This window comes from Oncorhynchus mykiss, chromosome 11 (assembly GCF_057628025.1).
Source record: "Oncorhynchus mykiss isolate SJ-2025 chromosome 11, ASM5762802v1, whole genome shotgun sequence".
NCBI lineage: Eukaryota > Metazoa > Chordata > Actinopteri > Salmoniformes > Salmonidae > Oncorhynchus > Oncorhynchus mykiss.
The window spans coordinates 6,314,401-6,340,996 of record NC_143032.1 but is presented as its reverse complement, the minus strand read 5'-3'; the positions used below and the strand labels follow the sequence as shown (position 1 = coordinate 6,340,996).

Here is a 26,596-nt window from a genome sequence, read left to right as displayed (position 1 = left end):
ATCTCTGGTGGACAGTGCTGCTGTCCAATCGCACGCTCCCTCAAAACTTGAGAACTTGACTAGGCAAGTCAGTTAGTTTTCAATGATGGCCTGTTCAGGGGCAGAACGACAGATTTGTACCTTGTCAGCTCATATTCTTGATATGCCACACCTGTCAGGTGGATGGATTATCTTGGCGAAGGAGAAATGCTCACTTAACAGGGATGTCAACAAATTTGTGCACAACATTTGAGAGAAATTAGCTTTTTTTTTTTTTGTATGGAACATTTCTGGGATCTTTAATTTCAGCTCGTGAAAAATGTGACCACTTTTTACACATTGCATTTATATTTTTGTTTAGTATATTTTCTCAATCACATGCAAACAACAATCTAAAGGCAGAAAAGGAGAGCAATATGCATATTTAGTAGAAAGTTTAACAAATCAATGGCTGTGAAAATAATCAACTCTATTGCAAATGTACATTATTTTGATATTTATTCATATACTACATCAATACATTAGAATGCAATTATATTGACAAAAGTGCAATATTTTTTAATGTTCTTATCTGGTCTGTACAACTATTATTGTATACAATTTACACTAAATTAACCAAACTCCATTCCACAGAAAGTATTCAAAACACATATTAGAAGCCAAACATAACCATTGTCAGTCAGACCTCCATGGACAATGTTCCTTTACAAACAAATAAAACCCCCCACATTGCTACATTAAAACACACACTACTGTTCAAAAGTTTGTGGTCACTTAGAAATGTCCTTGTTTTTGTGTCCATTAAAATAACATCAAATTTATCAGAAACACAGTGTAGACATTGTTAATGTTGTACATGACTATTGTTGCTGGAAACGGTTGATTTTTAATGGAATATCTACATAGGCGTACAGAGGCCCATTATCAGCAACCATCACTCCTGTGGCACGTTGTGTTAGCTAATCCAAGTTTATCATTTTAAAAGGCTAATTGATCATTAGAAAACCCTTTTGCAATTATGTTAGCACATCTGAAAACTGTTGTTCTGATTAAAGAAGCAATAAAACTGGCCTTTAGACTAGTTGAGTATCTGGAGCATCAGCAATTGTGGGTTCGATTACAGCCTCAAAATGGCCAGAAACAAAGATCTTTCTTTGAAAATTTGTCAATCTATTGTTGTTCTGAGAAATTAAGGCTATTCCATGCGAGAAATTGCCAAGAAACTGAAGATCTCGTACAACGCTGTGTAGTACTCCCTCCACAGAAAAGCACAAACTGGCTCTAACTAGAATAGAAAGAGGAGTGGGAGGCTCCGGTGCACAACTGAGCAAGAGGACAAGTAGTTTAAGAAACAAACGCCTCAAAAGTCCTTAACTGGCAGCTTCATTAAATAGTACCTGCAAAATAGCAGTCTAAACGTCAACAGTGAAGAGTCGACTCTGGGATGCTGGCCTTCAGAAAAAGCCATATCTCAAACTGGCCAAAAATAAATAAAACATTAAGATAGGCAAAAGAACACAGACACTGGACAGAGGAAGATTGGAAAAAAGTGTTATGGACAGACGAATCTAAGTTTGAGGTGTTCGGATCACAAAGAAGAACATTTGTGAGAAGCAGAAAAAATGAAAAGATGCTGGAGAAGTGTTTGATGCCATCTGTGAAGCATGGTGGAGGCAATGTGATGGTCTGTGGGGGCTTTGGTGGTGGTAAAGTGGGAGATTTGTACAGGGTAAAAGGTATCTTGAAGAAGGAAGGCTATCACTCCATTTTGCAACACCATTCCATACCCTGTGGACGGCGCTTAATTGGAGCCAATTTCCTCCTACAACAGGACAATGACCCAAAGCACAGCTCCAAACTACGCAATAACTATTTAGGGAAGAAGCAGTCAGCTGGTATTCTGTCTATAATGAAGTGGCCAGCACAGTCACCGGATCTCAACCCTATTGAGCTGTTGTGGGAGCAGCTTGACCGTATGGTACGTAAGAAGTGCCCATCAAGCCAATCCAACTTGTGGGAGGTGCTTCAGGAAGCATGGGGTGAAATCTCTTCAGATTACCTCAACAAATTGACAACTAGAACGCCAAAGGTCTGCAAGGCTGTAATTGCTGCAAATGGAGGATTCTTTGACGAAAGCAAAGTTTGAAGGACACAATTATTATTTCAATTAAAAATCATTATTTATAACCTTGTCAACGTCTTGACTATATTTCCTATTCATTTTGCAACTCATTTCATGTATGTTTTCATGGAAAACAAGGACATTTCTAAGTGACCCACAAAACTTTTGAACATAAAAAATATGAACAGTCATCATCAAAAAAAGTACAATATATTTATTTGAAAAGCGTATCTCCCATCACTACTAAACGTTTTATTTCTTCTGAGGTGGTAATATTTGAGTGTTCAATTAGAGTTTCACATCTTTATTTTTCTCAGAATTTGGACCAACACTACAATTTTACGTTTGAGATGTTTTACTCAAATAAAACATTTTAGCAGACGCTCGTATCCAGAGCAATTAGGGTTAAATGCATAGCACGTCGACAGACTTTTTTTCCCCCACCTAGTCGGCTCGGGTATTTGAACCAGCAACCTTCCGGTCACTAGCACAACATTCTTAAGCGCTAGGCCCCATCCCCCATGTACTATACACAGCTACATTGGTGAGGCACCTTATCATGAGTTGATGAAATTCTAAATATACACAAATCGAGTGTATAAAAGCCGATTCGATATTAAAAAAATATTCTTAATCTGAACCATTCACATCCTAGCAGTAATGTACAACCTAACCAAAAACTTGACAATAAAGTCTTAATTTATTATTTCTAATATTAAATGAAAATTAACACATTTTCAGAATTTAAATGTACCTTTCCACAAATACATTATTATATATTTATACACACACTTATCTACCTAGCGTTATCGCCATATATTAGCAGCCTGAGCAACTATTATGATATATGGCGTAAGGTTTCTGTTGCAGCATGTCCATTTGCAGGACCAGTTGGATAGTTCTTATAATGCTGTAAGGGATGGGCAACTGGCGGACCCGCGACCCCCCCCCCTTTTGAAGGCCCGCGGACCAATTTGACCGACAAAATAAAATGGAGAGTTAGAATAGTAGAATACATAAGCTGCAATTTCGACATTCAGTTTTTGTTGTGCAATCAGCAGTCACTCAATAAGCCCAGGTCAGCTAAATGTTTTTACATTGGTCAGTTAGTTTAGATAGTCTAGTGGCCAGCTGTCTAAACTTGTAGTAAACATGGTTAAATTACTAACTGGGGTGGGGCCCACTGATCATCAGTCATATTTAAAACGGCAACATTTTTCTGTACGCCCCATGGCAAAATATGCAGAATTGCAGGAAATTAAGTTTAAAACGTCAATTTTTTCGCTGTCAGGAGACGAACCGCTAAAAAGGGGAGTTTCGTTTTTTTTTCTTCTTCTTGGAACACACCCCCCATCAAAGTTGCCGATCCGTGCCGTAAGACGTACGGAACATTAGCAAGAAAAGAAGCTATACTCAACATACACAACCAATAACTTTACCCGCCCAAGTTAAATCATTGTCATTTCTTCAGAGCAAAAAAAAAAGTACTAATGTAGTACAGTAGTTGTATAATCTTGCATGATTTATAAAAGCTGCAGTTCAATTCATTCACATTTCTCTTTGATTTCAATTGTAATGTCAGTGGGTTCTGAGGCTTCCCCAAACTCACTACTCAGTGGGTTGTGAGGCTTCCCCAAACTCACTACTCAGTGGGTTGTGAGGCTTCCCCCAACTCACTACTCAGTGGGTTGTGAGGCTTCCCCCAACTCACTACTCCTAGTGCCATCTTCATAGTGCAAAAGCTAGAGTTACAGAGGTGTGGGTGGGAAAGCGGAAGGGAGGCTACGGCCGTTACCCAACCAGAGACTGTTGAGAGAGCTCTCATCGTCGCTCTGTGTCTTTGGGACGGGAGACTTTTCAGTTGATTCGTCTAAAATTGGGGAAAAGACTCAATGTTAGAAAGCCTTTTTACTAAGTTCAAGTCATACATAGAGTTACATAGAGTTACATAGAGTTATCAACACAATGTGGTCTCAGAGCATTTCGTATTATTCTGTACGTAAACACTCCAGTGAGTATGATATGTTACATTTCGTATGGTACAGTGCATTCGTAAAGTATTCAGACCCCTTAACTTTTTTCACATGTTGTTATATTACAGCTTTATTCTAAAATTGATTAAATTGTTTTTTCCTTCGTCAATCTACACACAATAACCCATAATGATAAAGCAAAAACAGGTTTTTAGAAATGTTTGAAAATGTATAAAAAAAAACACTGTAATATCACATTTACATAAGTATTGAGACCCTTTTACTCAGTACTTTGTTGAAGCACCTTTGGCAGCGATTACAGCCTTAAGTCTTCTTTGGTATGACGCTACAAGCTTGGCACACCTGTATTTGGGGAGAATTTCTCCCATTCTTCTCTGCAGATCCTCTCAAACTCTGTCAGGTTGGATTGGGAGCGTCGCTGCACAGCTATTTTCAGGTCTCTCCAGAGATGTTAGATCTGGTTCAAGTCCGGTCTCTGGCTGGGTCACTCAAGGACATTGAGACTTGTCCCGAAGCCACTCCTGCGTTGTCTTGGCTGTGTGCTTAGGGTCATTGTCATGTTGGAAGGTGAACCTTCGCCCCAGTCTGAGGTCCTGAGCGCTCTGGAGAAGGTTTACATCAAGGATCTCTCTGTTTTTTGCTCCGTTCACCTTTCCCTCAATCCTGACTAGTCTCCCAGTCCCTGCCGCTGAAAAACATCCCCACAGCATGATACTGCCACCACCATGCTTCACCGTAGGGATGGTGCCAGGTTTCCTCCAGACGTGACACTTGGCATTCATCAGACCAGAGAATCTTGTTTCTCGTGGTCTGAGAGTCCTTTAGGTGCCTTTTGGCAAACTCCAATCGGGCTGTCATGTGCCTTTTACTGAGGAGTGGCTTCCGTCTGGCCACTCTACCATAAAGGCCTGATTTTTGGAGTGCTGCAGAGGTGGTTGTCCTTCTGGAAGGTTCTCCCATCTCCACAGAGGAACTATGGAGCTCTGTCAGAGTGACCATTGTGTTCTTGGTCACCTCTCTGACCAAGGTCGTTCTCCCCCGATTGCTCAGTTTGTCCAGGCAGCCAGCTATAAGAAGAGTCTTGGTGATTTCAAACTTCTTCAATTTAAGAATGTTGGAGGCCACTTTGTTCTTGGGGACCTTCAATGCTGCAGACATTTTTTGGTACAGAAATGTTTTGGTACCCTCCCCCAGATCTGTGCCTCGACACAATCCTATCGCGGAGCTCTACTGACAATTCCGTCAACCTCATGGCTTGGTTTTTGCTCTGACATGCACTGCCAACTGTGGGACCTTATATATAGACAGGTGTGTGCCTTTCCAAATCATGTCCAATCCATTGAATGTACCACAGGTGGACTCCGATCAAGTTGTAGAAGCTAAGCTTGTAGCGTCCTACCCAAGAAGACTCGAGGCTGTAATCGCTGCCAAAGGTACTTCAACAAAGTACTTAGTAAAGAGACTGAATACTTACGTAAATGTGATATTTCAGTTTTTTGTATTTTTTTTTCATAAATAAATTAAACATTTCTAAAAACCTGTATTTGCTTTGTCATTATGGGGTATTGTGTGTAGATTGAAGAGTAGAAAAATAACTATTTAATCAATTTTAGAATAAGGCTGTAATCTAACAACATTTTGAAAAAGCCTGAATACTTCCTGAAGGTTTTGTAAATAAGGTATTCCTGTTTTTTTGTTTAGTTTTTTTAAACATTTGAAAACCTGTTTTCGATTTGTCGTTATGGGGTATTGTGATGTCATTATGGGGTATTGTGATGTCATTATGGTTGTATTGTGTGTAGATGTCTGAGGATTTTTCTTTATGTAATCCATTTTAGAATAAGGCTGTAACGTGACAAAATGTGGAAAAAGGGAAGGGGTGTGAATACTTTTCAAATGCATTCATTTGTGGATGTCCATCAATCATTTCGTATGAAATGTTACGAATTGCAAATCCAAATATGTTTGCAAAACACACTGTGTTATGTATTTGCAAAACGTATAATATGTTACGAATTCCAATTTCTTGTGGCTAATGTTTGCTAGGTGGCTAGTTAGTTAACGCTAAAGTTAGCTAGCTGGCTTACGTTAGCTCAAGAGGTTAAGGTTAGCCAAACAGAGGTACCGTGACGAGATCCTGAGGCCCATTGTCGTGCAATTCATCTGCCGCCATCACCTCGTGTTTCAGCATGGTAAAGCCCCATGACGCAAGGATTTTTACACAATTCCTTAAAGCTGAAAATGTCCTAGTTCTTCCATTGGCCTGCATACTCACCAGACATTTCACCCATTGAGCATGTTTGGGATGCTCTGGATCGACGTGCACGACAGTGTATTCCAGTTCCTGCCAATATCCAGCAACTTCTCACATTCGGTGAAGAGGAGTGGCACAACAGGCCACAATCAACAGCCTGATCAACTCTATGTGAAGGAGATGTGTCACGCTACACGAGGCAGATGTTGGTCACACCAGATACTGACTGATTTTCTGATCCACACTCCTACTTTTTTAAAAAAGTGTTTTATTTTTAAGGTATTTGTGTTCAACAGATGCATATCTGTATTCCCAGTCATGTGAAATCCATAGATTAATAAATGTATTTAAACTGACTGATTTCCTTTTATATGAACTGTAACTGTTGCACGTTGAGTTTTATATTTTTTGTTCAGTGTAGTTGCAAAGTTGCGTATTAGTTACAAAATGCTAAAATTGTCCGTGACGAGATTCAAACGCGCAACCTTTCGATTGCTAGATGTTTCGTGTTATACGCCCAACCCACCACCATCTCCTTATTGTTTTTGCCTTAAGTAACCTTTTCTCTTTTATGTAACCATACCAAATGTAACATATCATACTAATGTTAGTGTACCGGATTTACGTTTACTATGTGACGTCTAGTCCATGAGACCAGTCTGATCAATAGATTGGCATTATAGAGGTTTCAGGGGTAGAATCGTGAATGGATGACCAAATAACAGAAATGTAACAAATATCCGTCACAATTTACTCAACAATAACATTGACTGGCAGTTATGGTAGAATATCTCCCATGTTGCTATAGAATTACCTTCTCTTACGTTGAAGATATAGGCGGATAAGCCACTGCGCCACAAATGGCCATGCCACAGCAAAGGCGACAGCGCTAGGAGACACGTCAAAAGGCCACCAGGATGGTTTCTAGAGGACAAAAATAGGATGAAAATGCATATTCTGAAAACTAGAGAAGTACATTTCCTGAAGAAGATGTAGTGTGCTTGCTAGATTGGCTAAAAGTAGTCCCAGTAGTGCTAATGAGTGCAGTACTAATGGGGGTGACTGATTATAGTTGAAAAAAGTAGGTATATGGAAAAATGGATTGATATGGCTATTGACTGATTGATTAATGAATTGATTTTGGCTATTGACTGATTGATTAATGAATTGATTTTGGCTATTGACTGATTGATTCATGAATTGATTTTGGCTATTGACTGATTGATTCATGAATTGATTTTGGCTATTGACTGATTGATTGAATGGATAGGGTAGCCTAAACATGTGAACGTTGGTTTGGTGTCTCTAGCTTGAACAGTTCAAGAGTTACTGTAGGTTAGTTATTTTATGCAAATATCTACAGTTATAGTTGATAAAAATAAAAAAATTAAAAATGTGAAGTTAGGATAGCCTGAATGTTTTAAAGTTGGTTTAGTAGCTTAATTGGCCAAGGAGCAGGACCATTTTGAATAGCTTCCTCTGTATTCCTATGGTTCCTCATTCAAAACCATGTTAATTTATGCACATTTTAAAAATGTTTACAGTTTAAAAAGTATTAATAGTATCAAAAAGCCTTTGACTAAATTGGGCCAGTCTGAATACCTCAACATTGGTTTGGTGTTGATAGCTTAAGCTGTTCAAGAGGACTTGCGCGGACACATTTTCCCCCATGTAAGTCTATGGCCATTTAATTGTCATTGAAATGCATTAGGATTTAAATGCATTTAAATATTGTTGTGGTAAAAAAAAACAACTATAGATTCTATAAAAAAAAAATATTTTCTCATAGAAATCTAAGTTGGGGTCTTCTGCAAATTTGAACGTTGGTTTCGTGTTTATAGCTTATATGGTTACAGACGTGTGGTGGTTTCTCTAATATGCAAATGTATGCTAATTTAAACTGAATTTAAGGATGGATAAATTACATCTACATATTCATGAAGTGGTTCCATCATCCTGAAGGTGTTTTGGAATAATACTAATACTAATTAGACTATGTAAATAATCTAGACTTGTGCTTTCAGAAAACACGCCTAATAAATACTTCCTTCTTTATATATCTCACAATATCCCTGAAAATAAAATCATCTGTATTCTGAATCACAATACAAAGGCCATGTTCAGTCTCTGACCGTGTGAACAGTCTATGACCGTGTTCAGTCTATGACCGTGTGAACAGTCTATGACCGCGTGAACAGTCTATGACCGCGTGAACAGTCTATGACCGCGTGAACAGTCTATGACCGTGAACAGTCTATGACCGTGTGAACAGTCTATGACCGTGTGATCAGTCTATGACCGTGTGATCAGTCTATGACCGTGTGAACAGTCTATGACCGTGTGATCAGTCTATGACCGTGTGATCAGTCTATGACCGTGTGATCAGTCTATGACCGTGTGATCAGTCTATGACCGTGTGAACAGTCTATGACCGTGTGATCAGTCTATGACCGTGTGATCAGTCTATGACCGTGTGATCAGTCTATGACCGTGTGTTCAGTCTATGACAGTATGAACAGTCTCTGACCGTGTGAACTGTCTATGACCGTGTTCAGTCTATGACCGTGTGAACAGTCTATGACCGCGTGAACAGTCTATGACCGCGTGAACAATCTATGACCATGTGATCAGTCTCTGACCGCGTGAACAGTCTCTGACCGCGTGAACAGTCTCTGACCGCGTGAACAGTCTCTGACCGCGTGAACAGTCTCTGACCGCGTGAACAGTCTCTGACCGCGTGAACAGTCTCTGACCGCGTGAACAGTCTCTGACCGCGTGAACAGTCTCTGACCGCGTGAACAGTCTATGACCGCGTGAACAGTCTATGACCGCGTGAACAGTCTATGACCGCGTGAACAGTCTATGACCGCGTGATCAGTCTATGACCGCGTGATCAGTCTATGACCGCGTGATCAGTCTATGACCGTGTGATCAGTCTCTGACCGTGTGATCAGTCTCTGACCGTGTGAACAGTCTCTGACCGTGTGAACAGTCTCTGACCGTGTGAACAGTCTCTGACCGTGTGAACAGTCTCTGACCGTGTGAACAGTCTCTGACCGTGTGAACAGTCTCTGACCGTGTGAACAGTCTCTGACCATGTGAACAGTCTCTGACCATGTGAACAGTCTCTGACCATGTGAACAGTCTATGACAGTATGAACAGTCTCTGACCATGTTCAGTCTATGACCATGTGATCAGTGTATGACCATGTTCAGTCTATGACCATGTGAACAGTCTCTGACCATGTGAACAGTCTATGACAGTATGAACAGTCTCTGACCATGTTCAGTCTCTGACCATGTGATCAGTCTCTGACCATGTGAACAGTCTCTGACCATGTGAACAGTCTCTGACCATGTGAACAGTCTCTGACCATGTGAACAGTCTATGACCATGTGAACAGTCTATGACCATGTGATCAGTGTATGACCATGTGATCAGTGTATGACCATGTGAACAGTCTCTGACCGTGTGAACAGTCTCTGACCGTGTGAACAGTCTCTGACCATGTGAACAGTCTCTGACCATGTGAACAGTCTATGACCATGTGAACAGTCTATGACCATGTGATCTGAGTCCAACACAAACAGTGACAGACAGAAAAGCAGCGCACCATACCTTACTACCCTTATTTGCCAGGGGTGACGGTGGGTATGGTAGAGCCAACGACTAGAAAACAAAAGGGAGAAGAAAGGAACACAACAACGTACATTAAATTACTTCTTCAACTAAATAGTTAGAGTCCATCTTGGACCAAAATCATCTTGGACCAAAATCATCTTGGACCAAAATCATCTTGGACCAAAATCATCTTGGACCAAAATCATCTTGGACCAAAATCATCTTGGACCAAAATCATCTTGGACCAAAATCATCTTGGACCAAAATCATCTTGGACCAAAATCATCTTGGACCAAAATCATCTTGGACCAAAATCATCTTGGACCAAAATCATCTTAGACCAAAATCATCTTAGACCAAAATCCTGACCTTTTGAGCATGAATAAAAGGTTGTGAGAGCAATAGGTGGAAGTACCACATGACAGCATGTTTGTCACGGGGTTATTAGACACCTTTTAGCAGTAGTTACTATCTTATCAGGCTGTGTAACAGTTTCAAAATGGTATGTGGGTCTCTGGTCTCTGACCTGGGATGCAGTGAGGGCCTCGAGTGTGTGCAATCTCTCCAGGACACTCTGCATGTCCTCCTGCAGTCTGGCCAGCGCCACTACGATCTGCTCATTCAGACTGCCTCCTGTTGCCCCCGCTCCACCCCATCGTTCCCCGTCCCCTCCGCTACCCTGCAAGGGCCCCTGGGCCTCCACGCCGTGCCCTGAAGACCTGGAGCCTATAAACAAATATAGAGACACAGAGAAGTGTGAACACTGACATATACTTCTAGACAAATAAGAACGGGCCTAAACACACACACACACCTTACCTCGTTCTCTCCTAACCAGGGAGTTATCGACCCTATCTGTATTCAGTCTCTGTCTCTGAGAGGCCCCTCCACTCGTCTCCCCATCCTCCCCGCCACACTGGATGCCCTTGGGTGGCCACTGGGAGTCCTCAGGGGTCCCACACGGTGCCTCGGCGGGCCCTTCCTGATCGGACAGAGGGCTGTGGCTCTCCCCCTGCTCTTCCTCATCCAGCTCCAGACAGCGGTCAGTGTGTGCCTCAGAGCCCTGGACCAAACACACATACATGAGGATTTGGAAATGTTGCATGTACTGTGTGTGTACTTGCTTTGTCTGTATTCTGTGTGTGTGTGTGTGTGTGTGTGTAAGTGTGTGTGTGTAAGTGTGTGTGTGTAAGTGTGTGTGTGTGTGTACTCTTACCTCTTCCAGGCCAAACTGGTCCATAGAGTCACAGTAGACCTCGCTGTCTGAGTCACTGGCCACATGACGGGGCCAGGATACATCCAGATCTATAGGAATAGATAGCACAATGTCCCATACGGGTCAGCTTCCACACTTAGCCATAAGATGGGAACCTTCCTTCAGAGAGATGTTTGTGCTAGCAGGACCCATTAAGAAGCAACACAAATGTAACTAGTACAGAGGCCTTTGATGTTCCATTAGCATGATACAGTCAAAAGTTTGGACACATCTACTCATTCAAGGGTTTTTCTTTATTTTTTACTATTTTCTACATTGTAGAATAATAGTGACGACATCAATACTATGACATAACACAATATGGAATCATGTAGTAACCAAAAAAGTGCGCTATTATTATTATTATTATTATTATTATTATCTTCACTATTATTCTATTCAATGTAAAAAATAAAGAAAAAGTAGGTGTGTCCAAACTTCTGATTGGTCGTGCATGTGTTCCACATTCCAAACGTATCCTTTCTCAAGGTGATCATTGATTGGATGAGCAGAGATGGTTCGAGGTCCACTGGCCTCAGACCAGATCAGCTTTTAGGGGGATAATGTCACGACAACCCATCAGAGCAGGGGAGTCTGTGTCTGTTCCCAGGGAAGTGCAGAGTTGTTTACTCTGTGAGTAAAGCTGAGCAGCTTAATAAGATCACATGACAAAGGATCCATGAGGACAACCGCCCACTAGGGTGCTAAGTAGCCATTTTGAAACTTTTTTTTTGCCATCTAGTTAATGGACGATCTGGATTAGGCCTATATTTATTTATTTAAATTTTTTTTAACCTTTATTTAACTAGGCAAGTCAGTTAAGAACAAATTCTTATTTTCAATGACGGCCTAGGAACAGTGGGTTAACTGCCTGTTCAGGGGCAGAACGACAGATTTGTACCTTGTCAGCTCGGGGATTTGAACTTGCAACCTTTCGGCTGCTAGCCCAACGCTAGGCTACCTGCCACCTCTACACTCTAACCACTAGGCTACCTGCCACCCCTACACTCTAACCACTAGGCTACCCTGCCACCTCTACACTCTAACCACGAGGCTACCCTGCCACCCCTACACTCTAACAACTAGGCTACCTGCCACCTCTACACTCTAACCACGAGGCTACCCTGCCACCCCTACACTCTAACCCTATAACGCCTGCTTCTTGTTTTAGACAGTAATGCTAATATTCAGCATACTAGATATCAATGGCAAACCTGAATTGTATCCAAATTCAAACCTCAGTTCTGTTGTAACAGACAAATCTAGGCCTGATATACACTGTAACAGGTACGCTTATGTACATTACAATCATAAAGTACTCATCGTCATGCACCTGATTGGTTGGTTTCTACCTTTTTTCTACAGTGCCTGAAATACCTATTGGTTACCGCGGGGAAATAGTTTCTACCTTTTTTCTACAGTGCCTGAAATACCTATTGGTTACCACAGGGAAATAGTTTCTACCTTTTTCTACAGTGCCTGAAATACCTATTGGTTACCGCGGGGAAATAGTTTCTACCTTTTTTCTACAGTGCCTGAAATACCTATTGGTTACCACAGGGAAATAGTTTCTACCTTTTTCTACAGTGCCTGAAATACCCATTGGTTACCGCGGGGAAATAGTTTCTACAGTGCCTGAAATAACCATTGGTTACCGCGGGGAAATAGTTTCTACCTTTTTTCTACAGTGCCTGAAATACCTATTGGTTACCGCGGGGAAATAGTTTCTACCTTTTTGTGTTTACAATAAATAGTATGTTATGCTCTTGAAAAGCATACATTTACAATCCTGTGGCCATTGGATAAAAGACTTGTTTAGCCCATGGGCATAGGGAACTCAAACCTTCAGCCATGGTAATGTGTGCACAACATTCTAACTAACAGGTGGATTACAGTCACTGTCAAAGCAACATTAATGTGCTATCCAGAGACGAGTTGGGCCACCTTTTAAGAATATTGTTCTAGTCCTAGACATTCAGTTAAATATTAAATATCCCCCCCGTGTGATGTTAATTGAGAGATAACAACTGTCTAAACACATGGATCTGGTGGTCCTCACCTGCGTGGTGGCCGTTGACCTGGACATGGGGCTCCAGGGGCAGGGTGCTGTTCAAGAGGCGCTCCTCTGAGTCCTCATTGTTCAGCGCAGCCTTGGAGGTGTGGGTCCCATTGGAAAAGTGGCTCATCCCGTTCCTCACATTACCTTCGGACAGGGGGACTTTAGGTCTCCTGGATGAGCCCTTTTTCCTCGACTTTTCATTTGCTGAAAGACATTTTCTTAATATATTATTAAAAGATTTTTAATTTTTTTCTTTTTTTTTTTTTTTTTTACGGTTTCCTGTTTCTGTGTTATTGTTATTTTCTTGTCATAATGTTTGACAACATACCTTTTTTCACCTCCTTTATCTCAGCAATTTCTTCTTCTTCAACTTCATCTTCCTCATCAAACTCCTCTTCCTCCTCCCCCTGTTCCTTCACTGCCATGACTTTGGGCTTTGGAGGCTCAGCCGCCGGCCTGGGTGGCCGTGTCTCCAAAGTGCCATTAATTTCCATTGTCCTGATGATGCTCCTTGTGACACTTTTTGAAGGTGCTGACGTAATCATGGTCCCAAAACCTTAATCGTCATAGAAACAACTGTGTTACAATGATAAAAAAAAAAAACTCAAACTTTATGTTACTGCTAGTTTAATTTACCCAGACAAGGAGATATACCATGAGATACACTACATAACCAAAAGTATGTGGACACCTGCCGGTCGAACATCTCATTCCAAAATCATGGGCATTAATATGGAGTTGGTCCTCCCCTTGGCTGCAATAACAGCCTCCACTCTTCTGGGAAGGCTTTCCACTAGATGTTGGAAAATTGCTGCAGGGGACTTGCATCTGTTCAGCCACAAGAGCATTAGCGAGGTCGGGAAATTATGTTGGCCGATTAGGACTGGCTTGCAGTCGGCGTTCCAATTCATCCCACTGGTGTTCGATGTGGTTGAGGTCAGGGCTCTGTGCAGGGCAATCAAGTTCTTCCACACCGGATCTCAACAAACCATTTCTGTACGGACCTTGCTTTGTCCACAGGGGTATTGTCATGGTGAAACAGGAAAGGGCCTTCCCCAAACTGTTGCCACAAAGATCGAAGCACAGAATCATCTAGAATGTAATTGTATGCTGTAGCGTTAAGATTCCCCTTCACTGGAACTAAGGGGCACGAACCATGAAAAACAGACCCAGACCATTATTCCTCCTCCACCAAACTTTACAGTTGGCACTATACATTCGGGCAGGTAGCAATCTCCTGGCGTCCGCCAAACCCAGATTTGTCCATTGGACTGCCAGAGGGTGGAGAAGCGTGATTCATCTGTTCAGAGAAGATGTTTCCACTGCTCCAGAGTCCAATGGCGGGGAGCTTTACACCACTCTAGCCGACGCTTGGTATTGGGCATGGTGATCTTACGCTTGTGTGCGGCTGCTCGGCCATGGAAACCCATTTCATGAAGCTCCCGAGATCAGTTCTTGTGCTGATGTTGCTTCCAGAGGCAGTTTGGAACTCGGTAGTGAGTGTTGCAACCAAGTACAGATCAATTTTACGTGCTCAGCGGTCCCATTCTGTGAGTCTGTGTGGCCTACCACTTCACGGCTTAGCCGTTGTTGCTCCTAGACATTTCCACTTCACAATAAAAGCACTTACAGTTGACCGGGGGCAGTTCTTGCAGGGCAGAAATTTGATGAACTGACTTGTTGGAAAGGTGGCTTCCTACAGTATGACGGTGCCAAGATGAAAGTCACTGAGCTCTTATTTAAGGCCATTCTACAGCCAATGTTTGTCTATGGAGATTGCATGACTGTGTGCTCAATTTTATTTACCTGTCAGCCGTGGGTGTGGCTATATCCGAATCCACTAATTTGAAGGGGTGTCCACATACTTTTGTATACAGCGCATTTGGAAAGTAGTCAGATCCCTTGACTTTTTCCACATTTTGTTAGGTTTCAGCCTTATTCTAAAATGGATTCAATTGTTTTTTTCCCCTCATCAATCTACACACAATAACCCATAATGGAGAAGCAAAAACAGTATTTAGACATTTTTGCAAATGTATTAAAAATAAAACAGTAATATATAATTTACATACGTATTCAGACCATTTACTCAATACTTTGTTAAAGTATCCGAGTCTTCTTGTATATGACACTACAAGCTTGACACACCTGTATTTGGGGAGTTTCTCCCATTCCTTCTCTGCATATCCTCTCAATCTCTGTCAGGTTGGATGGGAAGCGTCACTGCACAGCTATTTTCAGGTCTCTCCAGAAATGTTCGATTGGGGTCAAGTCTGGGCTCTGACTGGGCCACTCAAGGACATTCAGAGACTTGTCCCGAAGGTACTCCTGTCTTGTCTTGGCTGTGTACTTAGGGTCGTTGTCCTGTTTGAAGGTGAACCTTCGCCCCAGTCTGAGGTCCTGAGAGCTCTGGAGCAGGTTTTCATCAAGGATCTCTCTGTACTTTGCTTCGTTCATCCCTTTCCCTCGATCCACTATTCTCCCAGTCCCTGCCGCTGAAAAACATCCCCACAGCATGATGCTGCCACCACCATGATTCCCTGTAGGGATGGTGCCAGGTTTTCTCCAGACGTGGCACTTGGCATTCAGGCCAAAGAGTTCAATCTTGGTTTCATCAGACCGGAGAATATTGTTTCTCATGGCCTGAGAGTCCTTTAGGTGCCTTTTAACAAACTCCAAGTGGGCTGTCATGTGCCTTTTACTGAGGAGTGGCTTCTGTGTCACCACTCTACCATAAAGGCCTGATTTGTGGAGTGCTGCAGAGATGGTTGTCCTTCTGGAAGGTTCTCCCATCTCCACAGAGGAACTCTGGAGCTCCTTCAGAGTGACCATCGGGTCCCTGACCAAGGCCCTTCTCCTATTGCTCAGTTTGGCCGGGCGGCCAGCTCTAGGAAGAGTCTTGGTGGTTCCAAACTTCTTCCTTTTAAGAATGATGGAGGCTACTGTGTTCATGGGGACCTTCAACGCTGGAGAGACTATTTGGTATCCTTTCCCAATCATGCTTTCCAAATCATGCCCAATCAATTGAATTTACTACAAGTGAACTCCAATCAAGTTGTAAAAAAATCTCAAGGATGATAAATGGAAACAGGATGCACCTTAGCTCAATTTAGAGTCTCATAGCAAAGGGTCTGAATACTTTTGTAAATACATATATTTGCAAAAATGTCTAAAAAGCTGTTTTCGCTTTGTCATTGTGGAGTATTGTGATGTCATTACGGGGTATTGTGATGTCATTATGGGGTATTGTGATGTCATTATGGGGTATTGTGTGTAGATTGATGAGGACATGTTTGTTTTTGATCCATTTTACAATAAGGCTGTAACGTAACAACATGGGGAAAAAGGACTGAGTACTTTCAGAATGCACTGTATATTGAATACCGGGAGACATACCGGGAGATAAGTTCTAATTTAACCAAACTATGAGATATAAAGCTCAAATACAAATAAAAAATGAAAACCTATTTATACTAAACTACAACATCAGACATAACTAAAATGATCCGGGAATTGTGGGTAAATACACATCTATAGACTTGCCTTGAAGTTGCCGCGCAAATTTTGTCAAACGGGCTGAGTACATGATAGAAATGTATAAGTTAAAATGGAAGACATGCCAAATAAAATTCAAATCAAATTAATATAAATTCAAATGAAAAAGGTAGTGACAGTACCTGCAGACAGGTCGGAAACCTGATTTATGTGTTTCTTCTCTTGCACCTGCTCATAGAAGGGGCCCAACACCAGCAGCAGCTGCTCTACCTCAGTAGTACAGGGCATGCCCTCAAGGATCTGTTGTTTACACACAACAAAAACATTTAGTGCCCTCTGACGTCCACTGACATCCAAGCCATCCTGTCTGAACGTCATTTAGACAGATTTTCATCAACAAAATGATCCACCTCTGGGTTGGGAGTCAATTCCTTTTTAACTTAATTGAACTCGGGATATTTCAATTATAAAGAATAGAATTCCCCTTGCTTCCTGGACTCATCAATAATCAATAATGTACCGCCAACGCTGGTATGCTGACTTCTGCATTGAACCTTCATATCCATTCAAGACAAAACACTTACCAGCTTCAATTCATCAACATAAGCAATCATTGCCTCTTCCTTGGGCATTTCTCCCAGATCATTCCATGCATCCCTAAATAGACAGAACAAGATGTTTGAAATAACACCTACAGTGCCTTGCGAAAGTATTCGGCCCCCTTGAACTTTGCGACCTTTTGCCACATTTCAGGCTTCAAACATAAAGATATAAAACTGTATTTTTTTGTGAAGAATCAACAACAAGTGGGACACAATCATGAAGTGGAACGACATTTATTGGATATTTCAAACTTTTTTAACAAATCAAAACTGAAAAATTGGGCGTGCAAAATTATTCAGCCCCCTTAAGTTAATACTTTGTAGCGCCACCTTTTGCTGCGATTACAGCTGTAAGTCGCTTGGGGTATGTCTCTATCAGTTTTGCACATCAAGAGACTGAAATGTTTTCCCATTCCTCCTTGCAAAACAGCTCGAGCTCAGTGAGGTTGGATGGAGAGCATTTGTGAACAGCAGTTTTCAGTTCTTTCCACAGATTCTCGATTGGATTCAGGTCTGGACTTTGACTTGGCCATTCTAACACCTGGATATGTTTATTATTGAACCATTCCATTGTAGATTTTGCTTTATGTTTTGGATCATTGTCTTGTTGGAAGACAAATCTCCGTCCCAGTCTCAGGTCTTTTGCAGACTCCATCAGGTTTTCTTCCAGAATGGTCCTGTATTTGGCTCCATCCATCTTCCCATCAATTTTAACCATCTTCCCTGTCCCTGCTGAAGAAAAGCAGGCCCAAACCATGATGCTGCCACCACCATGTTTGACAGTGGGGATGGTGTGTTCAGCTGTGTTGCTTTTACGCCAAACATAACGTTTTGCATTGTTGCCAAAAAGTTCAATTTTGGTTTAATCTGACCAGAGCACCTTCTTCCACATGTTTGGTGTGTCTCCCAGGTGGCTTGTGGCAAACTTTAAACAACACTTTTTATGGATATCTTTAAGAAATGGCTTTCTTCTTGCCACTCTTCCATAAAGGCCAGATTTGTGCAATATACGACTGATTGTTGTCCTATGGACAGAGTCTCCCACCTCAGCTGTAGATCTCTGCAGTTCATCCAGAGTGATCATGGGCCTCTTGGCTGCATCTCTGATCAGTCTTCTCCTTGTATGAGCTGAAAGTTTAGAGGGACGGCCAGGTCTTGGTAGATTTGCAGTGGTCTGATACTCCTTCCATTTCAATATTGTCGCTTGCACAGTGCTCCTTGGGATGTTTAAAGCTTGGGAAATCTTTTTGTATCCAAATCCGGCTTTAAACTTCTTCACAACAGTATCTCGGACCTGCCTGGTGTGTTCCTTGTTCTTCATGATGCTCTCTGCTCTTTTAACGGACCTCTGAGACTATCACAGTGCAGGTGCATTTATACGGAGACTTGATTACACACAGGTGGATTGTATTTATCATCATTAGTCATTTAGGTCAACATTGGATCATTCAGAGATCATCACTGAACTTCTGGAGAGAGTTTGCTGCACTGAAAGTAAAGGGGCTGAATAATTTTGCACGCCCAATTTTTCAGTTTTTGATTTGTTAAAAAAGTTTGAAATATCCAATAAATGTCGTTCCACTTCATGATTGTGTCCCACTTGTTGTTGATTCTTCACAAAAATAATACAGTTTTATATCTTTATGTTTGAAGCCTGAAATGTGGCAAAAGGTCGCAAAGTTCAAGGGGGCCGAATACTTTCGCAAGGCACTGTACATTGACAGTTTCCTACCTAGAGTTTAATACCCCTTCAAGTGATAACACAGGTTAACAGAATATATACTGTATTCTATACTATCTACTGTATCTTAGCCTATGCCACTCTGTCATTGCTCATCCATATATTTATATATTCTTATTTCCATTCCTTTACCTATATTTGTGTCTATTAGGTAGTTGTTGTGGAATTGTTAGATTACATGTTAGATATTGCTGCACTGTCGGAACTAGAAGCACAAGCATTTCGCTACACTCGCATTAACATCTGCTAACCATGTGTATGTGACCAATAACATCTGCTAGCCATGTGACCAATAACATCTGCTAACCATGTGACCAATAACATCTGTTAGCCATGTGTATGTGACCAATAACATCTGCTAACCATGTGACCAATAACATCTGCTAACCATGTGTATGTGACCAATAACATCTGCTAACCATGTGACCAATAACATCTGCTAACCATGTGACCAATAACATCTGCCAACCATGTGACCAATAACATCTGCTAACCATGTGACCAATAACATCTGCCAACCATGTGACCAATAACATCTGCCAACCATGTGACCAATAACATCTGCTAGCCATGTGACCAATAACATCTGCTAGCCATGTGTATGTGACCAATAACATCTGCTAACCATGTGACCAACAGCATCTGCTAACCATGTGACCAATAGCATCTGCTAACCATGTGACCAATAGCATCTGCTAACCATGTGACCAATAGCATCTGCTAACCATGTGACCAATAGCATCTGCTAACCATGTGACCAATAGCATCTGCTAACCATGTGACCAATAGCATCTGCTAACCATGTGACCAATAACATCTGCTAACCATGTGACCAATAACATCTGCCAACCATGTGACCAATAACATCTGCCAACCATGTGACCAATAACATCTGCCAACCATGTGACCAATAACATCTGCCAGCCATGTGACCAATAACATCTGCTAGCCATGTGTATGTGACCAATAACATCTGCTAACCATGTGACCAACAGCATCTGCTAACCATGTGACCAATAGCATCTGCTAACCATGTGACCAATAGCATCTGCTAACCATGTGACCAATAGCATCTGCTAACCATGTGACCAATAGCATCTGCTAACCATGTGACCAATAGCATCTGCTAACCATGTGACCAATAGCATCTGCTAACCATGTGACCAATAGCATCTGCTAACCATGTGACCAATAACATCTGCTAACCATGTGACCAATAACATCTGCCAACCATGTGACCAATAACATCTGCCAACCATGTGACCAATAACATCTGCTAGCCATGTGTATGTGACCAATAACATCTGCTAACCATGTGACCAACAGCATCTGCTAACCATGTGACCAATAGCATCTGCTAACCATGTGACCAATAGCATCTGCTAACCATGTGACCAATAGCATCTGCTAACCATGTGACCAATAGCATCTGCTAACCATGTGACCAATAGCATCTGCTAACCATGTGACCAATAGCATCTGCCAACCATGTGACCAATAGCATCTGCCAACCATGTGACCAATAACATCTGCCAACCATGTGACCACTAACATCTGCCAACCATGTGACCAATAACATCTGCCAACCATGTGACCAATAACATCTAACCATGTGTATGTGACCAATAACATCTGCTAGCCATGTGACCAATAACATCTGCTAACCATGTGACCAATAACATCTGCTAACCATGTGACCAATAACATCTGCTAACCATGTGACCAATAACATCTGCTAAACATGTGACCAATAACATCTGCTAACCATGTGTATGTGACCAATAACATCTGCTAGCCATGTGACCAATAACATCTGCTAACCATGTGACCAATAACATCTGCTAACCATGTGACCAATAACATCTGCTAAACATGTGACCAATAACATCTGCTAACCATGTGACCAATAACATCTGCTAACCATGTGACCAATAACATCTGCTAACCATGTGACCAATAACATCTGCTAACCATGTGACCAATAACATCTGCTAGCCATGTGTATGTGACCAATAACATCTGCTAACCATGTGACCAATAACATCTGCTAACCATGTGTATGTGACCAATAACATCTGCTAACCATGTGACCAACAGCATCTGCTAACCATGTGACCAATAGCATCTGCTAACCATGTGACCAATAACATCTGCTAGCCATGTGACCAATAGCATCTGCTAACCATGTGACCAATAGCATCTGCTAACCATGTGACCAATAGCATCTGCTAACCATGTGACCAATAGCATCTGCTAACCATGTGACCAATAGCATCTGCCAACCATGTGACCAATAACATCTGCCAACCATGTGACCAATAACATCTGCCAACCATGTGACCAATAACATCTGCTAACCATGTGTATGTGACCAATAACATCTGCTAACCATGTGACCAATAACATCTGCTAACCATGTGACCAATAACATCTGCTAACCATGTGACCAATAGCATCTGCTAACCATGTGACCAATAGCATCTGCTAACCATGTGACCAATAGCATCTGCCAACCATGTGACCAATAGCATCTGCCAACCATGTGACCAATAGCATCTGCTAACCATGTGACCAATAGCATCTGCTAACCATGTGACCAATAACATCTGCTAACCATGTGACCAATAACATCTGCCAACCATGTGACCAATAACATCTGCCAACCATGTGACCAATAACATCTGCCAGCCATGTGACCAATAACATCTGCTAGCCATGTGTATGTGACCAATAACATCTGCTAACCATGTGACCAACAGCATCTGCTAACCATGTGACCAATAGCATCTGCTAACCATGTGACCAATAGCATCTGCTAACCATGTGACCAATAGCATCTGCTAACCATGTGACCAATAGCATCTGCTAACCATGTGACCAATAGCATCTGCTAACCATGTGACCAATAGCATCTGCTAACCATGTGACCAATAACATCTGCTAACCATGTGACCAATAACATCTGCCAACCATGTGACCAATAACATCTGCCAACCATGTGACCAATAACATCTGCTAGCCATGTGTATGTGACCAATAACATCTGCTAACCATGTGACCAACAGCATCTGCTAACCATGTGACCAATAGCATCTGCTAACCATGTGACCAATAGCATCTGCTAACCATGTGACCAATAGCATCTGCTAACCATGTGACCAATAGCATCTGCTAACCATGTGACCAATAGCATCTGCTAACCATGTGACCAATAGCATCTGCCAACCATGTGACCAATAGCATCTGCCAACCATGTGACCAATAACATCTGCCAACCATGTGACCACTAACATCTGCCAACCATGTGACCAATAACATCTGCCAACCATGTGACCAATAACATCTGCTAACCATGTGTATGTGACCAATAACATCTGCTAGCCATGTGACCAATAACATCTGCTAACCATGTGACCAATAACATCTGCTAACCATGTGACCAATAACATCTGCTAACCATGTGACCAATAACATCTGCTAAACATGTGACCAATAACATCTGCTAACCATGTGTATGTGACCAATAACATCTGCTAGCCATGTGACCAATAACATCTGCTAACCATGTGACCAATAACATCTGCTAACCATGTGACCAATAACATCTGCTAAACATGTGACCAATAACATCTGCTAACCATGTGACCAATAACATCTGCTAACCATGTGACCAATAACATCTGCTAACCATGTGACCAATAACATCTGCTAACCATGTGACCAATAACATCTGCTAGCCATGTGTATGTGACCAATAACATCTGCTAACCATGTGACCAATAACATCTGCTAACCATGTGTATGTGACCAATAACATCTGCTAACCATGTGACCAACAGCATCTGCTAACCATGTGACCAATAGCATCTGCTAACCATGTGACCAATAACATCTGCTAGCCATGTGACCAATAGCATCTGCTAACCATGTGACCAATAGCATCTGCTAACCATGTGACCAATAGCATCTGCTAACCATGTGACCAATAGCATCTGCTAACCATGTGACCAATAGCATCTGCCAACCATGTGACCAATAACATCTGCCAACCATGTGACCAATAACATCTGCCAACCATGTGACCAATAACATCTGCTAACCATGTGTATGTGACCAATAACATCTGCTAACCATGTGACCAATAACATCTGCTAACCATGTGACCAATAGCATCTGCTAACCATGTGACCAATAGCATCTGCTAACCATGTGACCAATAGCATCTGCTAACCATGTGACCAATAGCATCTGCTAACCATGTGACCAATAGCATCTGCTAACCATGTGACCAATAGCATCTGCTAACCATGTGACCAATAACATCTGCTAGCCATGTGACCAATAACATCTGCTAGCCATGTGTATGTGACCAATAACATCTGCTAACCATGTGACCAACAGCATCTGCTAACCATGTGACCAATAGCATCTGCTAACCATGTGACCAATAGCATCTGCTAACCATGTGACCAATAGCATCTGCTAACCATGTGACCAATAGCATCTGCTAAACATGTGACCAATAACATCTGCTAACCATGTGACCAATAACATCTGCTAAACATGTGACCAATAACATCTGCTAACCATGTGACCAATAACATCTGCTAACCATGTGTATGTGACCAATAACAGACGCTTATTAACCTAAAGCAGCAGCTGGCCTGCCAACTCTACAAGTAAGGCTCAGTAAAGAAATAACAGTCTACAAGTATAATAGTTAAACCGATTTATAAACAGCTGCAGTGTCATCTCTAAAAGAGGATTCCCTCAGTGGTGAGATCTTCTATATAAATACATAAATAAATACATAAACAAACAAGTAAAAACACAGTCAACTGCCGCCAAGTGTGTAAAAGGTGACATGACATATCATGCCTCTTCAGCGCAACGAGTCCAGAGTTTATCAGACAAAATGTGGCAATAGGAAAGTTGACTGCAAGGACTTACAGTACAGACAAACCTCTGTCGTCATTAGAAGACCCTATTTGAATCCTACTGGTCTGTTTGCATTACCATGTGACTTTGCCCCTATTTGAATCCTACTGGTCGGTTTGCATTACCATGTGACTTAGATCCTATTTGAATCCTACTGGTCAGTTTGCATTACCATGTGACTTAGATCCTATTTGAATCCTACTGGTCTGTTTGCATTACCATGTGACTTAGATCCTATTTGAATCCTACTGGTCGGTTTGCATTACCATGTGACTTAGATCCTATTTGAATCCTACTGGTCTGTTTGCATTACCATGTGACTTAGATCCTATTTGAATCCTACTGGTCTGTTTGCATTACCATGTGACTTAGATCCTATTTGAATCCTACTGGTCTGTTTGCATTAGCGTGTGACTTAGATCCTATTTGAATCCTACTGGTCTGTTTGCATTACCGTGTGACTTAGATCCTATTTGAATCCTACTGGTCTGTTTGCATTACCATGTGACTTAGATCCTATTTGAATCCTACTGGTCTGTTTGCATTACCATGTGACTTAGATCCTATTTGAATCCTACTGGTCTGTTTGCATTACCATGTGACTTAGATCCTATTTGAATCCTACTGGTCTGTTTGCATTACCATGTGACTTAGATCCTATTTGAATCCTACTGGTCTGTTTGCATTAGCGTGTGACTTAGATCCTATTTGAATCCTACTGGTCTGTTTGCATTACCGTGTGACTTAGATCCTATTTGAATCCTACTGGTCTGTTTGCATTACCGTGTGACTTAGATCCTATTTGAATCCTACTGGTCTGTTTGCATTACCGTGTGACTTAGATCCTATTTGAATCCTACTGGTCTGTTTGCATTACCGTGTGACTTAGATCCTATTTGAATCCTACTGGTCTGTTTGCATTACCATGTGACTTAGATCCTATTTGAATCCTACTGGTCTGTTTGCATTACCATTTGACTTAGATCCTATTTGAATCCTACTGGACTGTTTGCATTAGCGTGTGACTTAGATCCTATTTGAATCCTACTGGTCGGTTTGCATTACCATTTGACTTTGCCCATGGGGTCCCAGAAACCAGGTCTGGGTGTGTTGCAGGGTCCTAGTGTGGACTGTTTGTAGTAACTGTAAAACTTGAGCATCATGTCATTGGAGGGCTGAAAGGAACCTGAAATGAGGATGAGGAGTGTCAATGAGAGGAATGATAACTCAAACAGACTGGTACTCAGGCTAAGAATATACAACTTTGCAGTAAAAACACTGTCTTAGTATTTGAAAGGCTTTTTTGGGGGGGGGAAACTCTTTAGGTTTTAACACAATGAATATAATTGTGATATTATTCAGGTGTATAAATATACCTACTCCCATAGAACTTTGGAAAGTAGGTTAACAATAATTGGCTTTAGGCTACAATGTTGCATTTAGCCTTCATAGCCCTTACCGTCTGGAGGCAAGCTCTGTATCACTTTGACAGCAGCATCAAATCTCCGCTCGTGCAATGGTTTTCCATCCTCAATCTCCGTCATGACCCCAAAAGTGTGAATTACGCTCGCAAACTCTTCAAAACCTAGGGATAAATCATTATAAAAGTGGTCAGACAGGAATGTACAACATGAGAGTTGAGTATGGGTTGCAGAAATGATGTTGTGGCTAAAGCTAGGTCATACGCCCACAATAACGTTGGTCAAATGATATGAAAACCGTTCACAATAGCATAAAAGTACTTCAAATATAGATATATAAGTACTATAGGTGACTATTTGACAACAACCCCATAGCAGATAAGCTAAACCAAAACCACTGGTTAAGGTTGTCGTCTGTGAATTTTAGAGCACTCAATGCAACAGAGACTAAACAAATGGTTTAAAAACATCCTAATAATGTATCTTTCCAATGAACACAACAAAATATATATTTTTCACTCGGTAAATAAGCTCAGTAGGCCATGTTTGTCACTCACCATTTAACGATCTACCTGCTTGAGACTACGACCTCTCTGTACTTAACGACATAAGTGACAGGCACAATACAGAGGTGACAGGCGCTGCATGCTATGGGAGTTGTAGTTTTATACTGCCAGGATGGAGATAAATATGTTCTTTATTATGACATCAACATCCCTACAAGCTCCACAATGCACCAGCCTCAGCTTACGGGATATGTAGTTCTAAATACAGTCTAAAACAAATGCAGTGTAAAAGAATGTAGCCATCACAATGCTATGTGTTGTTGGCCACAATAAGAAATGTCGCATGGGCATAAAAAAATATCCTCATGCGTTTATGTTTTGTATAAAACGTGAGGAATTTTTTTTCGATCTGAAGCCCAGACAAGGAAACATGGTAGCACTACGTATCCCAGCATTCTACACGGTGATCCATGTTTCGGTCAGAGGAAAGGGAGAGAGGCGAGAGGGATAATGGTCGTCACTAGTTACCACAGCCACAAAGTCATAAACCCCGCCTGTGTCTACAATGTATCTTCTTAAAGTGTCATTTTAAGCTCACCCCTAACCTT

The 26,596-nt window shown here is 41.6% G+C and overlaps 1 protein-coding gene across 2 annotated transcripts; it reads right to left on the bottom strand.

Moving 5' to 3' along the window:
• Positions 1-460: 460 nt before the first annotated feature.
• On the bottom strand, positions 461-26,157 carry LOC110535195 (acyl-CoA-binding domain-containing protein 5A). 2 transcript variants are annotated; one of them, XM_090189258.1, is made up of 13 exons: positions 26,040-26,157; positions 25,521-25,646; positions 25,127-25,247; positions 17,365-17,437; positions 16,963-17,080; positions 13,614-13,841; positions 13,286-13,489; positions 11,188-11,276; positions 10,791-11,034; positions 10,498-10,697; positions 9,969-10,019; positions 7,164-7,273; positions 461-3,971 (listed from the first exon to the last, which is right to left on the bottom strand). In XM_090189258.1, exons 2-13 carry the CDS (start codon positions 25,603-25,605, stop codon positions 3,959-3,961), a joined length of 1,536 nt encoding a protein of 511 aa, XP_090045384.1. In that variant the 5' UTR covers positions 25,606-25,646; positions 26,040-26,157; the 3' UTR covers positions 461-3,958. The 2 variants fall into 2 exon arrangements, with proteins under 2 accessions (XP_090045384.1, XP_090045383.1); XM_090189257.1 differs by having other exon boundaries at positions 7,174-7,273; positions 26,040-26,145.
• Between the last annotated feature and the right edge of the window lie 439 nt (positions 26,158-26,596).

Coding starts and splice junctions, on each gene's coding strand:
- LOC110535195 (XM_090189257.1), bottom strand. CDS start 25,605: ATGACGGAGATTGAGGATGGAAAACCATTGCACGAGCGGAGATTTGAT. Junction 10,698..10,790: donor CCTGGTTAGGAGAGAACGAG/GTAAGGTGTGTG, acceptor ATTTGTTTATAG/GCTCCAGGTCTTCAGGGCAC. Junction 10,020..10,497: donor AGGCCCTCACTGCATCCCAG/GTCAGAGACCAG, acceptor TTTGTTTTCTAG/TCGTTGGCTCTACCATACCC.